Below are 17,212 nucleotides of genomic sequence, written 5' to 3'. Positions count from 1 at the left end.
TACAATGTGACTAACCAGAATAATCAAGGTTTTCGTATATTTTTTTATTGCTACGTGGCAAACAAGTTACCAGTAGGTTCAGTAGATTCTCAGAAAACAAATGAGACCCAGCATTCATGATATGCACGCTCTTAAGGCTGTGCAATTGGGCAATTAGTTGAATTAGTTGAAAGGGGTGTGTTCAAAAAAATAGCAGTGTGGCATTCAATCACTGAGGTCATCAATTTTGTGAAGAAACAGGTGTGAATCAGGTGGCCCCTATTTAAGGATGAAGCCAACACTTGTTGAACATGCATTTGAAAGCTGAGGAAAATGGGTCGTTCAAGACATTGTTCAGAAGAACAGCGTACTTTGATTAAAAAGTTGATTAGAGAGGGGAAAACCTATAAAGAGGTGCAAAAAATGATAGGCTGTTCAGCTAAAATGATCTCCAATGCCTTAAAATGGAGAGCAAAACCAGAGAGACGTGGAAGAAAACGGAAGACAACCATCAAAATGGATAGAAGAATAACCAGAATGGCAAAGGCTCAGCCAATGATCACCTCCAGGATGATCAAAGACAGTCTGGAGTTACCTGTAAGTACTGTGACAGTTAGAAGACGTCTGTGTGAAGCTAATCTATTTTCAAGAATCCCCCGCAAAGTCCCTCTGTTAAAAAAAAGGCATGTGCAGAAGAGGTTACAATTTGCCAAAGAACACATCAACTGGCCTAAAGAGAAATGGAGGAACATTTTGTGGACTGATGAGAGTAAAATTGTTCTTTTTGGGTCCAAGGGCCACAGGCAGTTTGTGAGACGACCCCCAAACTCTGAATTCAAGCCACAGTACACAGTGAAGACAGTGAAGCATGGAGGTGCAAGCATCATGATATGGGCATGTTTCTCCTACTATGGTGTTGGGCCTATTTATCGCATACCAGGGATCATGGATCAGTTTGCATATGTTAAAATACTTGAAGAGGTCATGTTGCCCTATGCTGAAGAGGACATGCCCTTGAAATGGTTGTTTCAACAAGACAATGACCCAAAACACACTAGTAAACGGGCAAAGTCTTGGTTCCAAACCAACAAAATTAATGTTATGGAGTGGCCAGCCCAATCTCCAGACCTTAATCCAATTGAGAACTTGTGGGGTGATATCAAAAATGCTGTTTCTGAAGCAAAACCAAGAAATGTGAATGAATTGTGGAATGTTGTTAAAGAATCATGGAGTGGAATAACAGCTGAGAGGTGCCACAAGTTGGTTGACTCCATGCCACACAGATGTCAAGCAGTTTTAAAAAACTGTGGTCATACAACTAAATATTAGTTTAGTGATTCACAGGATTGCTAAATCCCAGAAAAAAAAAAATGTTTGTACAAAATAGTTTTGAGTTTGTACAGTCAAAGGTAGACACTGCTATTTTTTTGAACACACCCCTTTCAACTAATTGCCCAATTGCACAGCCTTAAGAGCGTGCATATCATGAATGCTGGGTCTTGTTTGTTTTCTGACAATCTACTGAACCTACTGGTAACTTGTTTGCCACGTAGCAATAAAAAATATACTAAAAACCTTGATTATTCTGGTTAGTCACATTGTACTGCTATTATTTTGAACAATACTGTATCAACTCAAATTTCAGCTGTTTTGTAATTCCTTTTATTCACGTATAAACTCTGTACATAGATAGAGCAGATTAAATATGGTAAATGACAGCTCAAACTTGTGTACTTGATACAAAAGAGCCAATGAGGTTCTGCAGGTGCCCTTTTACACTCATCACAGGCCTTTACCAGCAAATGTCAAGTTCATTGCCATGTTTGTACACGTGCTTCAGACATCAGTCATCCCTGTAGTGTGCACTAGAGGGGGCAGTGTCTTTGTTTCTCTTCTCGTGGTAACCCGAGACATTGCAGTGAAGCACAAGTATGTTTGAGCTTCCACTAGGACCAGTGATATTTGTTCTCTTGTGTCAAACATTCATCTGTGGAAGCCTGCTTCCGTCACAGAATTATTATTATTATTTAATATCAAAAAACGTGTTCTATGATGAAAAATATATAACTCATAAAAAGTCACAATTATTATTATTTTTTAAATTTATTTATTTTTCCCATTCCATGGTGGAAACAGAAAAAAAAAAGCAGAATTGCAAGATTTTTTTTTTTTTTATTCTCTGGTGGAAACTGTCTTCCATATTGATCTATGTTTTATACATGAGAATAAAAGGTTAAATTAAGTTTGTTCACATAAACCAATCCTATCTGTTAAGAAAAGTTGGATTAAATGGCTTGCTTCCTATGGATTACTTTTACAATGTCTTTAGAAACTTTTTGGGTCAAAAATGATAAGTATTTTGGAACAGCATGTAAGATTAATAAATTGTAACGTTTTTTGTTTTTTTTTACTAAGCCACAAAATATCTCAGACTCTTAAAGTTTAACAAACTACCAGTGTACTCTCATCAGCTCATGAAGGACAAGACTCAGTTATTCCAAATGTGACCTAATTAAGAGGTTAAGCTGTTGTTATTTCAACAAGTCTCAAGTCTTAATGCCAGTAACATAGTGATGCTGTCCTGGTTAAAAATGTTAAACCCCCGCTGACAGAATGAAAGCTTATTAACAAAGAATGCATGACTTTATTCTTAAATGCCACAGAGATTAAATATTGCAACTTGAGTTTCAATGAACTTGAAATAATGTGCAATGAGTTTCAATACAATTATTTTTGTCTGTAAAAGGCCTGAGTATAATGTTTTGTTCCTACAATCAAATAAACTTATAGAATGAAATTTGTTTAAATTTCAAATAAAGATGCACATTTCTAACAAGAAAGAAAGACACTGTCACTAAGGATATCTAAACTTATAGATATAAATATATAAATATTTACCTTTTCAAAAACACAAATCTTTTAGTTAGAAAAGACAGTGCTTTGTTTTCAACACACGTTCCTCAGTGAAACTGTCTATTGTTCATGAGTGCACACACTGCTGGAGAAGCTCGCTCAAAGTGTGTGTCCCACACAGGTCTGATGACAGCCATCTGCTGGGGTTCAGGCCCCTCGGTTCTTATTGTCCTCCAGAGAGGGAGGAAAGCCCTTCCCCCGACTCCTCATATTTGAGCTGTGCTCTCGGAAGATATGATCCAGTGATGACTCGATCTAAATCAGCTTTTCAAATGATATTTTAGATGTTTAGCTAGAGTCCCTGTGATCATCATCATGAATTATAAAGGCTGAGGTGACGTCAGCGTGAACTCGACTCCTGCGAACACAAACAGGGTTTATGAAGCTCATGTTTAATGCGGGTTTTGTCCTCGAGTAAAGGCAAATAATGCTCCGAGGGCCGCCTCGCTTCACGAGCAGCAGCAGGACGGAGGATGAGACGCCGGACTCGGGCGCGGAGACCGCGGGGTGAGTTAGCGGAGAAAGATACACATCAGCTCACTTTTGTTTGCGTCTCTGAGCGGGAGAAACCCAGTAACGCACAGAGAGCGCCGAGTGCTTTATGACGTAAGCAACAAACGATACATTCTAACAGTTCAAACAACGTTTGATCTTTAGAAACGCGCCATTTAATGTGGATTGAGGTACATAATCTTAATCAGATCTAAACTATTTATTATTTATTTGTATGTAACCTGCCAAGTGTTGAAGGACCATGAGTTAAACATTTTAGTTTAGTTCTTTAGGGGGGAAAAAACCGTTTCATGACTTTTGTGGTACATCAGCCCTTTTGTTATAGGATAGGCCATTCAGATGCTAATATATAAACAACACAGATTTGTATACCAAAAAATATTGTCAGGCATTTTTAGCATCAGAATCATTAGATGTCATTAAAACACTCTATTTAAGGATCACAGTGCAATTTCACCCCAAAATACTAATGAATTGTCATTTTAAAAAATTATCATTTTTGCCAACATCCTTCAAATCACTTGGTTTGACCAATTTAACATGATCACTTAAATATATATATATATATATATATATATATATATATATATATATATATACATATACATATACATATATATATATATATATATATATATATATATATATATATATATATATATAGGTCAGAATAAGTATTTTATTTCATTTTTATATAAATATTACTGTTGAATCATTAACAATTATGATTTGACCCATATTTGGACATTTTATTTTCACAAAAGTTATTTGAAACGTTTAAGTAGACACTTAACTTGCAATTAATATGCTTTCTATGTATGTAAAATCACTTTAGTAAATTTAATTTGATGCAGACAGCAAAATGGAACATCATGTTTTTGTATATATATATTATTTTGTATTATATATATATATATATATATATATATATATATATATATATATATATATATATATATATATATATATATAATTTTAGACAATTTGGCTCAGCTTTCAGTGTGATATTTTCCATGAAAAATAAAAAGAAACAGCAATTTTAGAATGAATAATCAAATAAAAATGAACAATTCCATACACCCTAGAAATAAAGTTGGAGACATCCATCCAAAATATATATTTTTTAATATACACATTAAAAGAAAAGCTAAACCACAGATCCTATAGCAACACCACATCATCTCATCTCTAATTTGAAACATTCTATTATTTATAAAAAACGTGTTTGTTATTTGCTTATAGATTGATATAATTTGACCAGAATTACACTCATTATAATAAGTGTGCTTTTTCTTTTCTTTAGATCTGACTGCAGTAAAATGTCCTGCAGTAGCAGTGAGTCCGTTTTCTTTATTAAATGTATTATCAACAGTTAGGCTTGTTTTGCCATCTGTGATTTGATTTTTCCTCACCGCTCTGTCTGTGGCTTGCTCTGCCCTTTGTTCAGCTGACCTCTCGGCTGTCCCGGGTCAGGAGCTCCTTCTGCTCACCATGCACCTGCTCACCAACCCCGGCACCTCGCTGCTCCTCCAGCACACTCTGGACCGCCTGCTGAAGTGGGTCCGTCCCGGCCTGCGCCTCTTCCACGTGTCTGAGCGGGCCTGTCCTCTTCATGACTACACCAGAGCTAACCAGTGCCCCTCGGCTGGCCACCCCTCACATGCCGTCACCATATTCTTACACGAGTCTTACGGCGAGGAGCGAATTCTCAGAGTACTGGACTTCCTGCAGTGTCCGCCCTGGCAGTATCACCATACAGAGAGCTGCGGTGCCAGAGAGGCCGGCGTTCACTTGAGCTCCCCGTCCAGCACCCTCCTGAGGCCTTATCTCCTGCCCAGCCAGGACTTCTACAGCCTGGGTGCAGGGATGCCGGTGTGGGGTGTGCGGCCGGTGCACTACGGAGAAGAGGTTGTGCGGGTGACTTTGCATAGCACCTATGATAACTTTGAAGACACTGTGCGTTTATATGAGACTGTGCTACAGAGGAGGGCAGAAGAGCAGAAGACAGGCTTTTGCTGGTTCACACTGCTCTCAGAAGCAGGCTTCAGCCTACAGCTGGCCATCAAGCAGCTCTCCCCCGGGGTGCGAGTAGAGCCGTGTTACTCCATGGTGCTGCAGTTCAGGGTGGGGGAGATCGGACAGCTCGTGCCCTTACTGCCCAACACCTGTTCGCCCATCAGCGCCAGCCGATGGCACACCGAAGACCTGGATGGCAACAAGATCCTCTTTCAGGTAGGTCACAGGAAATCTGCTTTGGTCTCAATAAGCCCTTTTAGTGTACAGTCATATTAGAGTTTATATGGGTCTTAAGATTGTATTTAAAAGTCTTCCACAAATTAAGGCCTTAAAAGATCAGGGAGTCTTACAGGAAATTTATATTCATGGCATTACATTTTGCATAAATTGCAAAAAAAAAAAAATTATATCTTCCTCTGTATTTTTTATTTTTTTTTGCCACTACAAAGATCTGAACATCCTTAAATTACACAGCAAAAAAATCTGAGTGAAATTAACTCTGCTGGGAGTACATGTGAGACCACACTCAAGAATGTGAAAGTGTTAAAATAGGAGTGTTAAATTAACACTCATTTGGAAAACAGTGTGTCAATAATGCAAAATGATAGTTAAGGCAGTTCATCATTGAATTCAGTGATGTCATCTCTGTTCAGTTTAAATACTGTCTGTGCATTCATTTCCAATCAAGTCAATGATATCGCTGTAGATGAAGTGACCCCAACTAAGCAAGCCAGAGGCGACAGCGGCAAGGAACCGAAACTCCATCGGTGACAGAATGGAGAAAAAAAAACCTTGGGAGAAACCAGGCTCAGTTTGGGGGTTAGTTCTCCTCTGACCAGACGAAACCAGTAGTTCAATTCCAGGCTGCAGCAAAGTCAGCAAAATTAATTGAGTGATGATTGACCATTATTGACGAAAATCACTATTTTAATGGTGTCACCATTATAGTGGTCAGTGTTTGCTTTAGTTTGGCTCTTGACCCCTAAAGTGTTAAAGTCAGATTTTAATTGGCTGTTATAACGGAGTTATAAAGCTGATGGACAAGCAAAGACTCGTTATTGCTGAACTACTGAGTTAAAGTTACATTGTTGATTATTGCAGCCCTGTGATTCTTCAACAAAGTATTTCCAGCATTTTAAATACAATCTGAGGAATTTCTTAAAAGTTGTTTGTTCAAAAATCTTTCAAAAGAGCCTTTCACTTAGACATGCAAACATCAAGAATCAACCTGTGAATCTCAACAATGGTGAAAATAAAAAAGCATGTTGCAGTGCATTCTGGGTGCCACCTATCAAAATTAATTCATGGCTCCCATGATGCATTGCGGTGTCAATAAATTATTAGCTGAATTGTTTCAGTAATTTCCTTTATTCTTACTATTCTATTTTTGTTTTTCATGTTACTTTTAGTAGTTTGTTTTCTAATGTTTAGAGTTGTTCTGTTTTTCTGAATATGTCACCGTTTGTCACCATTGTTGAGATTCCTACACTCATTTTTGATGTATGTGTGTGTCCTAAACAAGCTTTTCTTATGATCAGAACAACTTTCAAGAAATCCTTTTAATTAGCAGGTACTGCACAATCACGGAGCTGTTATAATCAATGAGATCAATCAAATCTGTTTAGGCTTTAATTGAGTTTGGTGATTCTGGTTAAAAGCCCATGTTTAGATTTTTTTCTTGTCTGTTTATTACAATTCAGTTGTTAGCTGGATTTGATTGTTGACGATTTGGCATGATCTTGGATTGTTTGGTTCTTCGAAGCTCATCCTAGAGCTGCTGTCATAGCAACAGGTCCGTAAGCTTAAACCTGCTCGGGAGCAGCTTAATTCATGTAAACAGGATTAGATCGCTTCTTTTCAACCAGAACTGATACTCAAAATATGTCTGCTACCACCGCTACTTTATTACAAGAGTATCGTACTGATCCAGGGACAATAATTGAAAATAATAATCATAATTTTTTTTTTTAAATAATATAAAAATGCTGTGTAGTCTATAACAGCCTACCGTAGACACAGCCAGTTTTACTCACTGAAATATTTATTTGTCATAAAATTATTATTCATAATTGTATTAGAGTTTTACACACATGCTATACAGATAATAGAGTCGTGCATTATTTTGAGTGATGACTGCTATTATAAGAGTGGCTTGATGGAGCGCAGGAGATGCAGATTACATGATCTTGACCCTTAAGAAACTTTCATTAATGCTGTCACGTAACAAATCTGTCCAAATATAAAATGAAATGAATAGATCATTTCTACATTGAAATAAAAATGTAAAGACTGCACAACTTTTATAAATTGCGAATCTAAATAATTGGGAATCATGAAAAAAATTCTAATAAAATAAAAACATGTATCTATTATCTGTTTCATGTATCTATTATATCATTTGTGTAGTTTTGTTTGCTTGGCTGTTTCCTTATAAAAGTCCAGAAATTTGTCAAGTTTTTCGTCAGGTGTCGTTTTAAATTATATGACGTCATTACATTGCCGTCTTGCCACCAGCCAATCGCTGCGCTGCTGATCATGGTTTCGAGTATCGATACATATCCCCTTTTAAGCCAACACATGAACGTGCAATTATCTCAGATAACTCAATCCAGCGATACTAATCATACACAACAGGTGTGTTCAAAGAACCCAATTAGCCGGATCATGATTAGCACGATGATATCATCTTGGATGTGTCATTTGATCTCGGATGTAATAAGCGACATACGAAGAACGGGCCCCAGGTCTCGTCAATAATGGTCAATCATCCCTCGATTAATCACGTAATTATCTCATTAACTTTAACTCAGCTTCAGTGTTAATTTAACGCTCCTATCTTAACATTTTCACACTCTTGAGTGTAGTCTTACATGTAGTCCCAGCAGAGTTAATTTCACTCTTCACACTTTTTTGCTTTGTAAGATAAATTTGAGATGCAAAATAAAGGTACGAAGTCTGGGAAATTTACCTTAAATGTAGTGAGTTTATGCTCAAAACAAGACAAATATCTGTCAGTGTAGTATGAAAAATAAGCTTTTTTTCTTTTTGAAAATGTCAGACAATTGGCTGATGAATTCAGTTCAGTTCAGATTCTTTTGTATTCTTCTTTCCACAATACACATTGTTTCAAAGCAGCTTTATAGAAAATGCAAGCTAGATTACAATTTTATTTTATATGTATCCTAGTAATGTCCATTTCAGAAATGAACAGTTCAAGACAATAGAATCATACAGTTATAAAGTAATTCATACAGTTATAAAGTAATTCATTTAGGCACAAAAAAGCTAATTAAAGCAATTATTGCTAGAATGTTCACAATGATTACAATATATACATTTTAGGAGTTGTGCATGTTGATTCAAGTTGGCATCATCTGAGGTCCTTGCAGGGGTCAGCTTCATCTCTTCACAGGCGTTGGGTCAGCTGAAGTCTTCATACGAGGCTGGATCCACACTGGAGCTGGCGTAATCTCTAGTTACCTCAAGATGGGCATCCCAAAAAAACAAGGAAAATCATTAGCTTAGCTGCTGTTCATGACATATATGAATTTTATCTGAAATATATAACTGAGTATTATCGGCATCGCAGTGGAAGTGAATTCTTTGTTTTTTAATAATGTTGCCAAGTGGCAGCATTTATATTGAAAATAACACATGGCCTAACAAAGATCCTTGCTGCATAACCATAATTTACTGATGTTAACATGGAGTTTTCATTTACACATCTGGGATATTTTTCCAAGACAGAAGCCTAAGGGTGAGTGGTTTTAGTTTTTTGAAAGGTAGTTCGCCTCTCAGGGGTGGGAAATTGACATTTGTGGTAACTAGGAGAGGAGAAATGCTCTTTTGAGTATGTTGGTCCACTATTAAAGTGGTAGTATGCTCAGGCACGCTCTGAATGGAAAGGACGAGCTTAGCTTGAATGGAGCTTCCATCTCTTTGTGTCAAGTGGCGGGATGGAGAGCGAGCATGAGACTTCTTTGAGGGAGTTCTGGCGTCATCGAGAACTGACCCTCTCCTCGTCCTCTCTGAGTTTGGATCAAGATTGCCTCTGAGGCTCAGGGTTCAACATCACTTTGGGGCATGCACCTTGACGCTTTGGAAAGGGGTAGCGTTTTGCCATCCAGTGGCACTGTAGCCCAGGCTCAAGTTTAGGCTGGGGCTGACACAGCGCCAGCTCGTCAGCCTGCTGAGAGGATGGGGCCTTCTGGCGACTTTGGCTAGAACAGACGCATTACCTGTGATGACCTTTGTAAAGCGCTCTGCAAACCCATCCATGGCAGGGCTAAACAGTTCCTTGAGAAAATCCAGCAAATCTAGTGAGGCGAACTTGTCAGCATCCCTGATCTTTTAGTCAAAATTGGTGTTCCAGCATGACTTGTCCATGTTGCAGAGAAGTTTGGCCTGAAATATTTGGAGCACCGCCATTCTGAGAGGCACTGAATACACCCTGTTTGCTAGGAATGAACTTAGATGGGTGTGCTGCATGGGCTTTTAATCCCAGAAATGATGGAGGGCACAGATGTGCAATGACTGTCTCTTCCAAAGTGGGAGCTTGCTATAACTTTGTTCTTCAGCAATGTCAATAGTGGTGAGAGTGGTAGAGGGATTAACATGTGTTGATTATAGGGGTGTGCCATGTCCTGATGAGTTCCTCATGAACTGCAGGTAGGAAAGGGGCTGCATATTTTTACCCATGGATCCTGATGATATATTGAGATTTTATGAAGCTAAATGATCGCTCTGTGCTGGAAACTGAACATTTCATCATCCAGAACCTCAGACATCAACCAAATCAAACCATTCGCAGCTGACAAGGAGCGCTGATACTCATGTGTGAAGCCCACATAGGCGAATCGAGGAGTTGCGGGGAGAGTGAGGCATGCAGGACCTGTGCCAGCATGAGTTCACTTGAGCCAGGTGTTTAAGCCCCGCTGTTTCTGCCTCCTAGGGGAGAGAGGAAACAGAAGAGCAGACCAGGGAGCACTGCTTTCATCGAAGAAGTAGATCCATGAGTGAAGAAGGGTGAGACTCATAATCTTTCAGTGAGAACATTCCTATGGAAAGTCAAACACACCGAAAGTAGGATGAAACAGCGAGATATTAAAGTGTTCATGCAGTTCTGACCATTCATTGGCACGGCTCAATGGACCGAGCTGCGTGACTGACTTGACAGCACAGAGAGGAAGTGTTTACCAGCACCACCAAACTAATCTCACCAATGTGGCACTGAACAGTTATATCAGTGCAATGCTGGTGAGATTAGTGAGATTAGTTCACACCATACTGTCACCATACTGTCAGTTCGGTGGCACTGATAAACACTGATAAACACACTCTCACTGCGCTGTCGAGTTGGTCATGCAACTTGGTCCATTGAGCCATGCCAATGACTGGTCAGCACTGCGTGAGCACTTTAATACCGCACTGTTTCATCCTACTTTCATTGTGTTTGGCTTCCCATACATTCTTTCCCGGTGAGCACAACCTCTGCGTGGGAGATAGGTCACCAGACAGGTGACACACTCACTGTGCCCATCTGCATCTTAAAGGGGTTCCCTATGAATGACACATGTAGTGCTACATTTATAACAACGTCGCTGGAAATTTGCTTTAATAGGCACCGAATAGCCACACGGGGAAGGCTTCTTCCACTGCCAGGGCTTCTTCTCACGGCAACGAGCAGCAGACTGAGCTTCTTTCTTCTTCTTCTTCTTCTTCTTGCAGAGTCAGCGAGGAGATGATCTTCAGCACTGAAGGAGAAAGATTCTGATGAAATGGGGCTCAGAGCAGACTTATATAGCAGTCGGCTTCACACCTTTTGGCGGGTGGAAGTGCCATTGGTTGTGCAGTTATGAAAACATGAACAAATTAGGCTTCAGTATCAGAGTAAACAGGAGTTTCCAGTGATGCACTGGGAGAGACCATTTGAAAGGGAACCACTGATCTACAGTAACAGAAAACATAGACATCCGTTTAGATTTTGTACATGCATTTATTTTAAAATTAATGATCACATTTCAATGCTAATTAAATTTATTTGCTTTGAACTATTTTTAGGCCTTCCCCCCCAACTCCAACAGCATTTTATTTTTAAAATAATCTTTTTGTTCTAAACAATTTGAAAATGATTGAACGAATGTGCAAAGGCTGCAAATAGGGTCTTGTGGGTGACCTTCACAATTATACAAACCCGATTCCAAAAAAGTTGGGACAACTTGCAAATTGTGAATAAAAACAGAATGCAATAGTGTGGAAGTTTCAAATATCAGTATTTTATTCAGAATACAACATAGATGACATATCAAATATTTAAACTGAGAAAATGTATCATTTTAACAGAAAAATGTGTTGATTTTAAATTTCATGGCATCAACACATCTCAAAAAAGTTGGGACAAGGCCATGTTTACCACTGTGTGGCATCCCCTCTTCTTTTTATAACAGTCTGCAAACATCTGGGGACTGAGGAGACAAGTTGCTCAAGTTTAGGAATAGGAATATTGTCCCATTCTTGTCTAATACAGGCTTCTAGTTGCTCAACGGTCTTAGGTCTTCTTTGTCACATCTTCCTCTTTATGATGCACCAAATGTTTTCTATGGGTGAAAGATCTGGACTGCAGGCTGGCCATTTCAGTACCCGGATCCTTCTTCTATGCAGCCATGATGTTGTAATTGATGCAGTATGTGGTCTGGCATTGTTGGAAAATGCAAGGTCTTCCCTGAAAAAGAGACGACGTCTGGATGGGATCATATGTTGTTCTAGAACTTGGATATATCTTTCAGCATTGATGGTGCCTTTACAGATGTGTAAGCTGCCAATGCCACACACACTCATGAAACCCCACACCATCACATGGTAACATGGCGTCCCAGTTTTCCAAAAAGAACTTCAAATTTTGATTAATTTGACCACAGAACAGTTTTCCACTTTGCCACAGTTCATTTTAAATGAGCCTTGGTCCAGAGAAAACACCTGCGCTTCTGGATCATGTTTAGATATTGCTTCTTTTTTGACCTATAGAGTTTTAGCTGGCAACGGTGAATAGCACAGTTGATTGTGTTCACCGACAATGTTTTCTGGAAGTATTCCTGAGCCCATGTTGTGATTTCCATTACAGTATCATTCCTGTATGTGATGCAGTGCTGTCTAAGAACCAAAGATCACGGGCATCCAGTATAGTTTTCCAGCCTTGACCCTTACACACAGAGATTGTTCCAGATTCTCTGAATCATTGGATGATATTATACATTGTAGATGATGATAACTTCAAACTCTTTGCAATTTTTCTCTGAGAAACTCCTTTCTGATATTGCTCCACTATTTTTTGCCGCAGCATTGGGGGAATTGGTGATCCTCTGCCCATCTTGACTTCTGAGAGACACTGCCACTCTGAGAGGCTCTTTTATACCCAATCAAGTTGCCAATTGACCTAATAAGTTGCAAATTGGTCCTCCAGCTGTTCCTTATATGAACATTTAACTTTTCCGGCCTCTTATTGCTACACGTCCCAACATTTTTGGAATGTGTAGCTCTCATGAAATCCAAAATGAGCCAATATTTGGCAAGACATTTCAAAATGACTCACTTTCAACATTTAATATGTTATCTATATTCTAATGTGAATAAAATATAAGTTTATGAGATTTGTAAATTTTTCCAATCATTTTTTACTCACAATTTGTACAGTGTCCCAACCTTTTTGGAATCGGGTTTGTATATAGCTGCCCACTGCTCCGGGTGTGTGTTCATGGTGTGTTCATGTCTCACTGCTGTGTATGTGCACTTGGATGGGTTAAATGCAGAGCACCAATTCTGAGTATGAGTTACCGTACTTGGCAAATGTCATGACTTTCACTTTTTCACTTTCACTTTGAGGCAACTGAAAGTGAGTTTTGATAGAGTTACTTGTTGATCTGTGCTACTTGAGATGCAAACTGTTTAAGACAATTTAGTAATGATTTTTTTTTTAATCTTTTCAAAATCTTTTCTTTTTCATTCTTCTGAAGAAAAAGTCCCCTACCTCTTTGATGGCCTGCGGGTGATTAAATTAACATAAAATTTCCATTTCTGGGTCTTTAATGACTGTTGAACTGATAAAGTGTGGTTTTCTCCACAGGTTACAGCTCCAGCACAAGCCCAAGGCTTCCTGAGGTCTGCGTTTCCTCTGAGCTGTCCGAGGATGCTCCTGAGGAGCTGTGTAGCTGGCAGACCTCCTTCCACCTCTCCCTGCAGGAGGAAGTCCCATCTGAAGGAGCACTTTGAGGACCGCTGTGCCCATAGTATGAGGTCAGGCACATGTGGCAGGGAGTGTGCCGGGTCAGACAGCACCCGAAGCTCTCCTCCAGGAAGCTCCTGTTACTCGTCCCAGCGCAGCAGCCCCGCAGGCCTGTCGATGAACTGGTACGAGCCCATGATAACCTCAGAAACCTCCCTATCCCACCTCCAGCTGGAAGAGGAAGAGCCAGAGATGAATGTGGACACGGGTTGTGCTGTGAAGCCGCAGGCTGCTTTAGGAGTGTCTGCTCTGCTGACTCTGTCTAGAGACCTGAAACACGTCCTGGATGAGCCTCGGTGGGCCCTTGATGAAAGCACAACGAGTGTCATAGCAGAGACACAAGCTTCACAATGCCACAGTCAACATCAACATGCACAAGTAGATGAGTTCTTCATCTGAATGTTACTATTTACTCATTTCTTTGGAAAAGCAGCAAACATTTACATGAATGCATTTGCCAAAGCCACTTCACATTGTACATTGTGTACATTGAGTGCATTCACATTGTATAAATTCATGCATTACCCGAAAATAAATAGCAATTTTTTTTTACTTTGACATATGATCATCCACTCGCATCGTTGATTACATAATCTTAACAAATGACATAAATATAATTTTTATTTGAATTTGATTTTTTCTATAGGATTTATAGTGGCATTCAAAAGAGAATGAAAATGCTTCTATTTTGCATATTAGTACAGATTTTTCAATGCAAGTTACATGATCATCATAACGTTAAACAGAGATTACCTAACAAATTTAAGAACAGATCATCCTGGGGGGAAGGGATCTGGGTTAACTACACAGTAAAACCCCCAGTGTTAAATTAACACTCCCAGTGTTTATATAATCCATACTCATAGAGTTTTAAAGTAACATAAGCAGTGTTAAAGTTAATGAGATAATTAGTTTAGTAATTGAGTGATTATTGAGCATTATTGAAGGACAATTGCAGTTAACTAACTGAATCACTGAAACAGAGAAACAAGAACAGAAAAAATATGAGCAGATATGCAAGAACTACTACTGACTTCAGCCCCAACCTTAGATGAAATCAACATATGATATAAATCAATAAATCTCTCCAGATCTCAGCAGAAGATGATTAAACAACTCCACAAACAGCATACTAACAAGATTGACTTTAGATTGTGATGTTTTAGTGTTGTTATCAAGTTACCATTATCGAGATCAGTGTTTGCTTAAGTTGAGCTCTTGACGCTTGACTTTAAACACTTGAAATGAAAGAAAAGATCTAGAAAAAAATAGGTGGTGTCTATGGCTCAGTAAAAACTTTTTCAGCATAAAATTACTTGTATAATTGACAGCCTTGAGATTGATCTGAAACACTTTTGCAACTTATTCTGAAATAAAAATTGAGTTTTATTTATTAAACAGACTTCAAGAATCAGCATTTGAATCTCAACAATGGTGACGATCAACATACAGCTCCATGTTGTAGTGCATTTTGGGAGCACCAATCAAAACTCATCCATGGCTCCCAGCATGCTGCATGAATAAATTATACACCTGAACTGTCTTGGTATTTCATTCTCACTATTTGCTTTTGTTTTGCAATTTTTGTTGTACTTTTACTAGCATTTTTGTGACGGTCACAGATTATCTTTTTTTTTTTTTTTTTTACTGAATATGTTTATTGTCACCATTGTTGAGATTTACTCATTGATAATTGAAGTGTGTACGATAATGCAGTTTGAAATGTTTCAGTCCAATTTATTTTTACAAGTTGTTCAAATGAATCATTTAATTATTGTGTCAAGCTTTGTATTTCAGGTGATTATTAACCAAATCAAGCATTAAACCAATTTTTAATGGAGTAATTATCAACAAGTGACTGAGTTTATACACGCGCACAGAGCTACAACAGTTAACACTAATCACTGTTATGGTGACACACATTAGAGTTAAACCTCTGTTTATTCTCAATAAAAGCTTTTGTAGATGTCTAACAGAAATAAAGTCAGTCTGTTTAGTAATACGTGGAGCTGGTAATGCGGTTTGTGTTGAGATCTCCAGATATTTAATGTCTTCTTTTATCTTCAATTGATTTAATCTAAGGTTGTGGCTGAAGTCAGTTGTAGTTCTTGTGTTTCTGCTCTTCTCTTTTTCTGTTCTCTTCTTTCCTTCAGTGATTCTGCTTGTTAACAGGCTTTTTAAGGCTGAAATTACTTCATATTTAATATATACACAGGTTTTGTTGCTCAGATAAGGTCCAGTTCTGGTTAATTTCTTTACTCTTGGCTGACATGTGGCATTGCTATGGCCTGCTTGTGGCTCAAATCTGGCAAACAGAAGCGGTCCGCCCAAGTGCCATTATTCCACGCTGCATGTGGGCCAGATCATCTTTCCACGGGTGCAGTACTCTGGGCCGACACAATGATGCTATTTGTGAAATCATTAGCACTAAACATTACAAACTCAGATTTTCTTTAATATTTCCCTCAGATAGGATGATCTTTGTTAGGCAGCCTTCATTTATTTTGTGTAATTTATTGTGTAGCATGCATCATGTTTATTTTTCACATTCTTTAATCACCCACAATCAGGGGCGTAGGATTGGGGGGGGGGGCACCAGGTATGGTTGTGAATTTAAGATACACAATCTTCCAAGTCATTATGAACATGAACAATAATCACACCATAATGTGATTTTATGGTAATAAAAAAATTATATATACACAGTACAGACCAAAAGTTTGGACACACTTTCTCATTCAAAGAGTTTCCTTTATTTTCATGACTATGAAAATTGTGTTGTCACACTGAAGGCATCGAGGGCTATTTGACCAAGAAGGAGAGTGATGGGGTGCTGCTCCAGATGAGCTGGCCTCCACAGTCACCGGACCTGAACCCAATCCAGATGGTTTAGGGGTGAGCTGGACCGCAGACAGAAGGCAAAAGGGCCAACAAGAGCTAAGCATCTCTCGGGGAACTCCTTCAAGACTGTTGAATAATAATAATAATAATTCTTTACATTTATATAGCGCTTTTCTAGACACTCAAAGCGCTTTACATAGACAGGGGGTATCTCCTCATCCACCACCAGTGTGCAGCATCCACCTGGATGATGCGACGGCAGCCATATTGCGCCAGAACGCCCACCAAACACCAGCTTACTGGTGGAGAGGAGACAGAGTGATGAAGCCAATCAGCAGATATGGGGATTGTTAGGAGGCCATGATGGTCGGAGGCTAATGGGCGAATTTAGCCAGGATGCCGAGGTCACACCTCTACTCTTTCCGAAAGACATCCTGGGATTTTTAACCTTTTAACTGTCACCCCCATTTCTTAACATACACGTGAAAGTACACTATTCACACTTAAATTGTTATAATTCATAAACGCTTTTGAATACAGACCAAAGGTTGGTCTCTTTTTAAAGAGGACAATCTGCAGATTATTGCAGAAGTGAAATCATTTAAAAAAATGAAAGCATAAAAAAAGTTATAGAAGTTTAAATTTACTGTAAATACATTTATTATTTTATTT

General features: G+C 38.7%; 1 protein-coding gene across 1 annotated transcript; it reads left to right on the top strand.

The window, feature by feature from the left end:
• Positions 1-3,030: 3,030 nt before the first annotated feature.
• On the top strand, positions 3,031-16,934 carry LOC128028705 (protein FAM124B-like). Its single transcript, XM_052616004.1, has 4 exons — positions 3,031-3,399; positions 4,709-4,740; positions 4,853-5,637; positions 13,541-16,934. Exons 1-4 carry the CDS (start codon positions 3,320-3,322, stop codon positions 14,096-14,098), a joined length of 1,455 nt encoding a protein of 484 aa, XP_052471964.1. The 5' UTR covers positions 3,031-3,319; the 3' UTR covers positions 14,099-16,934.
• The last annotated feature ends 278 nt before the right edge of the window (positions 16,935-17,212 follow it).

Source organism: Carassius gibelio, chromosome A15 (assembly GCF_023724105.1).
Source record: "Carassius gibelio isolate Cgi1373 ecotype wild population from Czech Republic chromosome A15, carGib1.2-hapl.c, whole genome shotgun sequence".
NCBI classification, from domain to species: domain Eukaryota; kingdom Metazoa; phylum Chordata; class Actinopteri; order Cypriniformes; family Cyprinidae; genus Carassius; species Carassius gibelio.
The sequence above is the reverse complement of the archived record's forward strand: the minus strand, read 5'-3'. Positions and strand labels throughout refer to the sequence as shown.

Coding starts and splice junctions, on each gene's coding strand:
- LOC128028705 (XM_052616004.1), top strand. CDS start 3,320: ATGCTCCGAGGGCCGCCTCGCTTCACGAGCAGCAGCAGGACGGAGGAT. Junction 3,400..4,708: donor TCGGGCGCGGAGACCGCGGG/GTGAGTTAGCGG, acceptor TCTTTTCTTTAG/ATCTGACTGCAGTAAAATGT. Junction 5,638..13,540: donor GCAACAAGATCCTCTTTCAG/GTAGGTCACAGG, acceptor TTTTCTCCACAG/GTTACAGCTCCAGCACAAGC.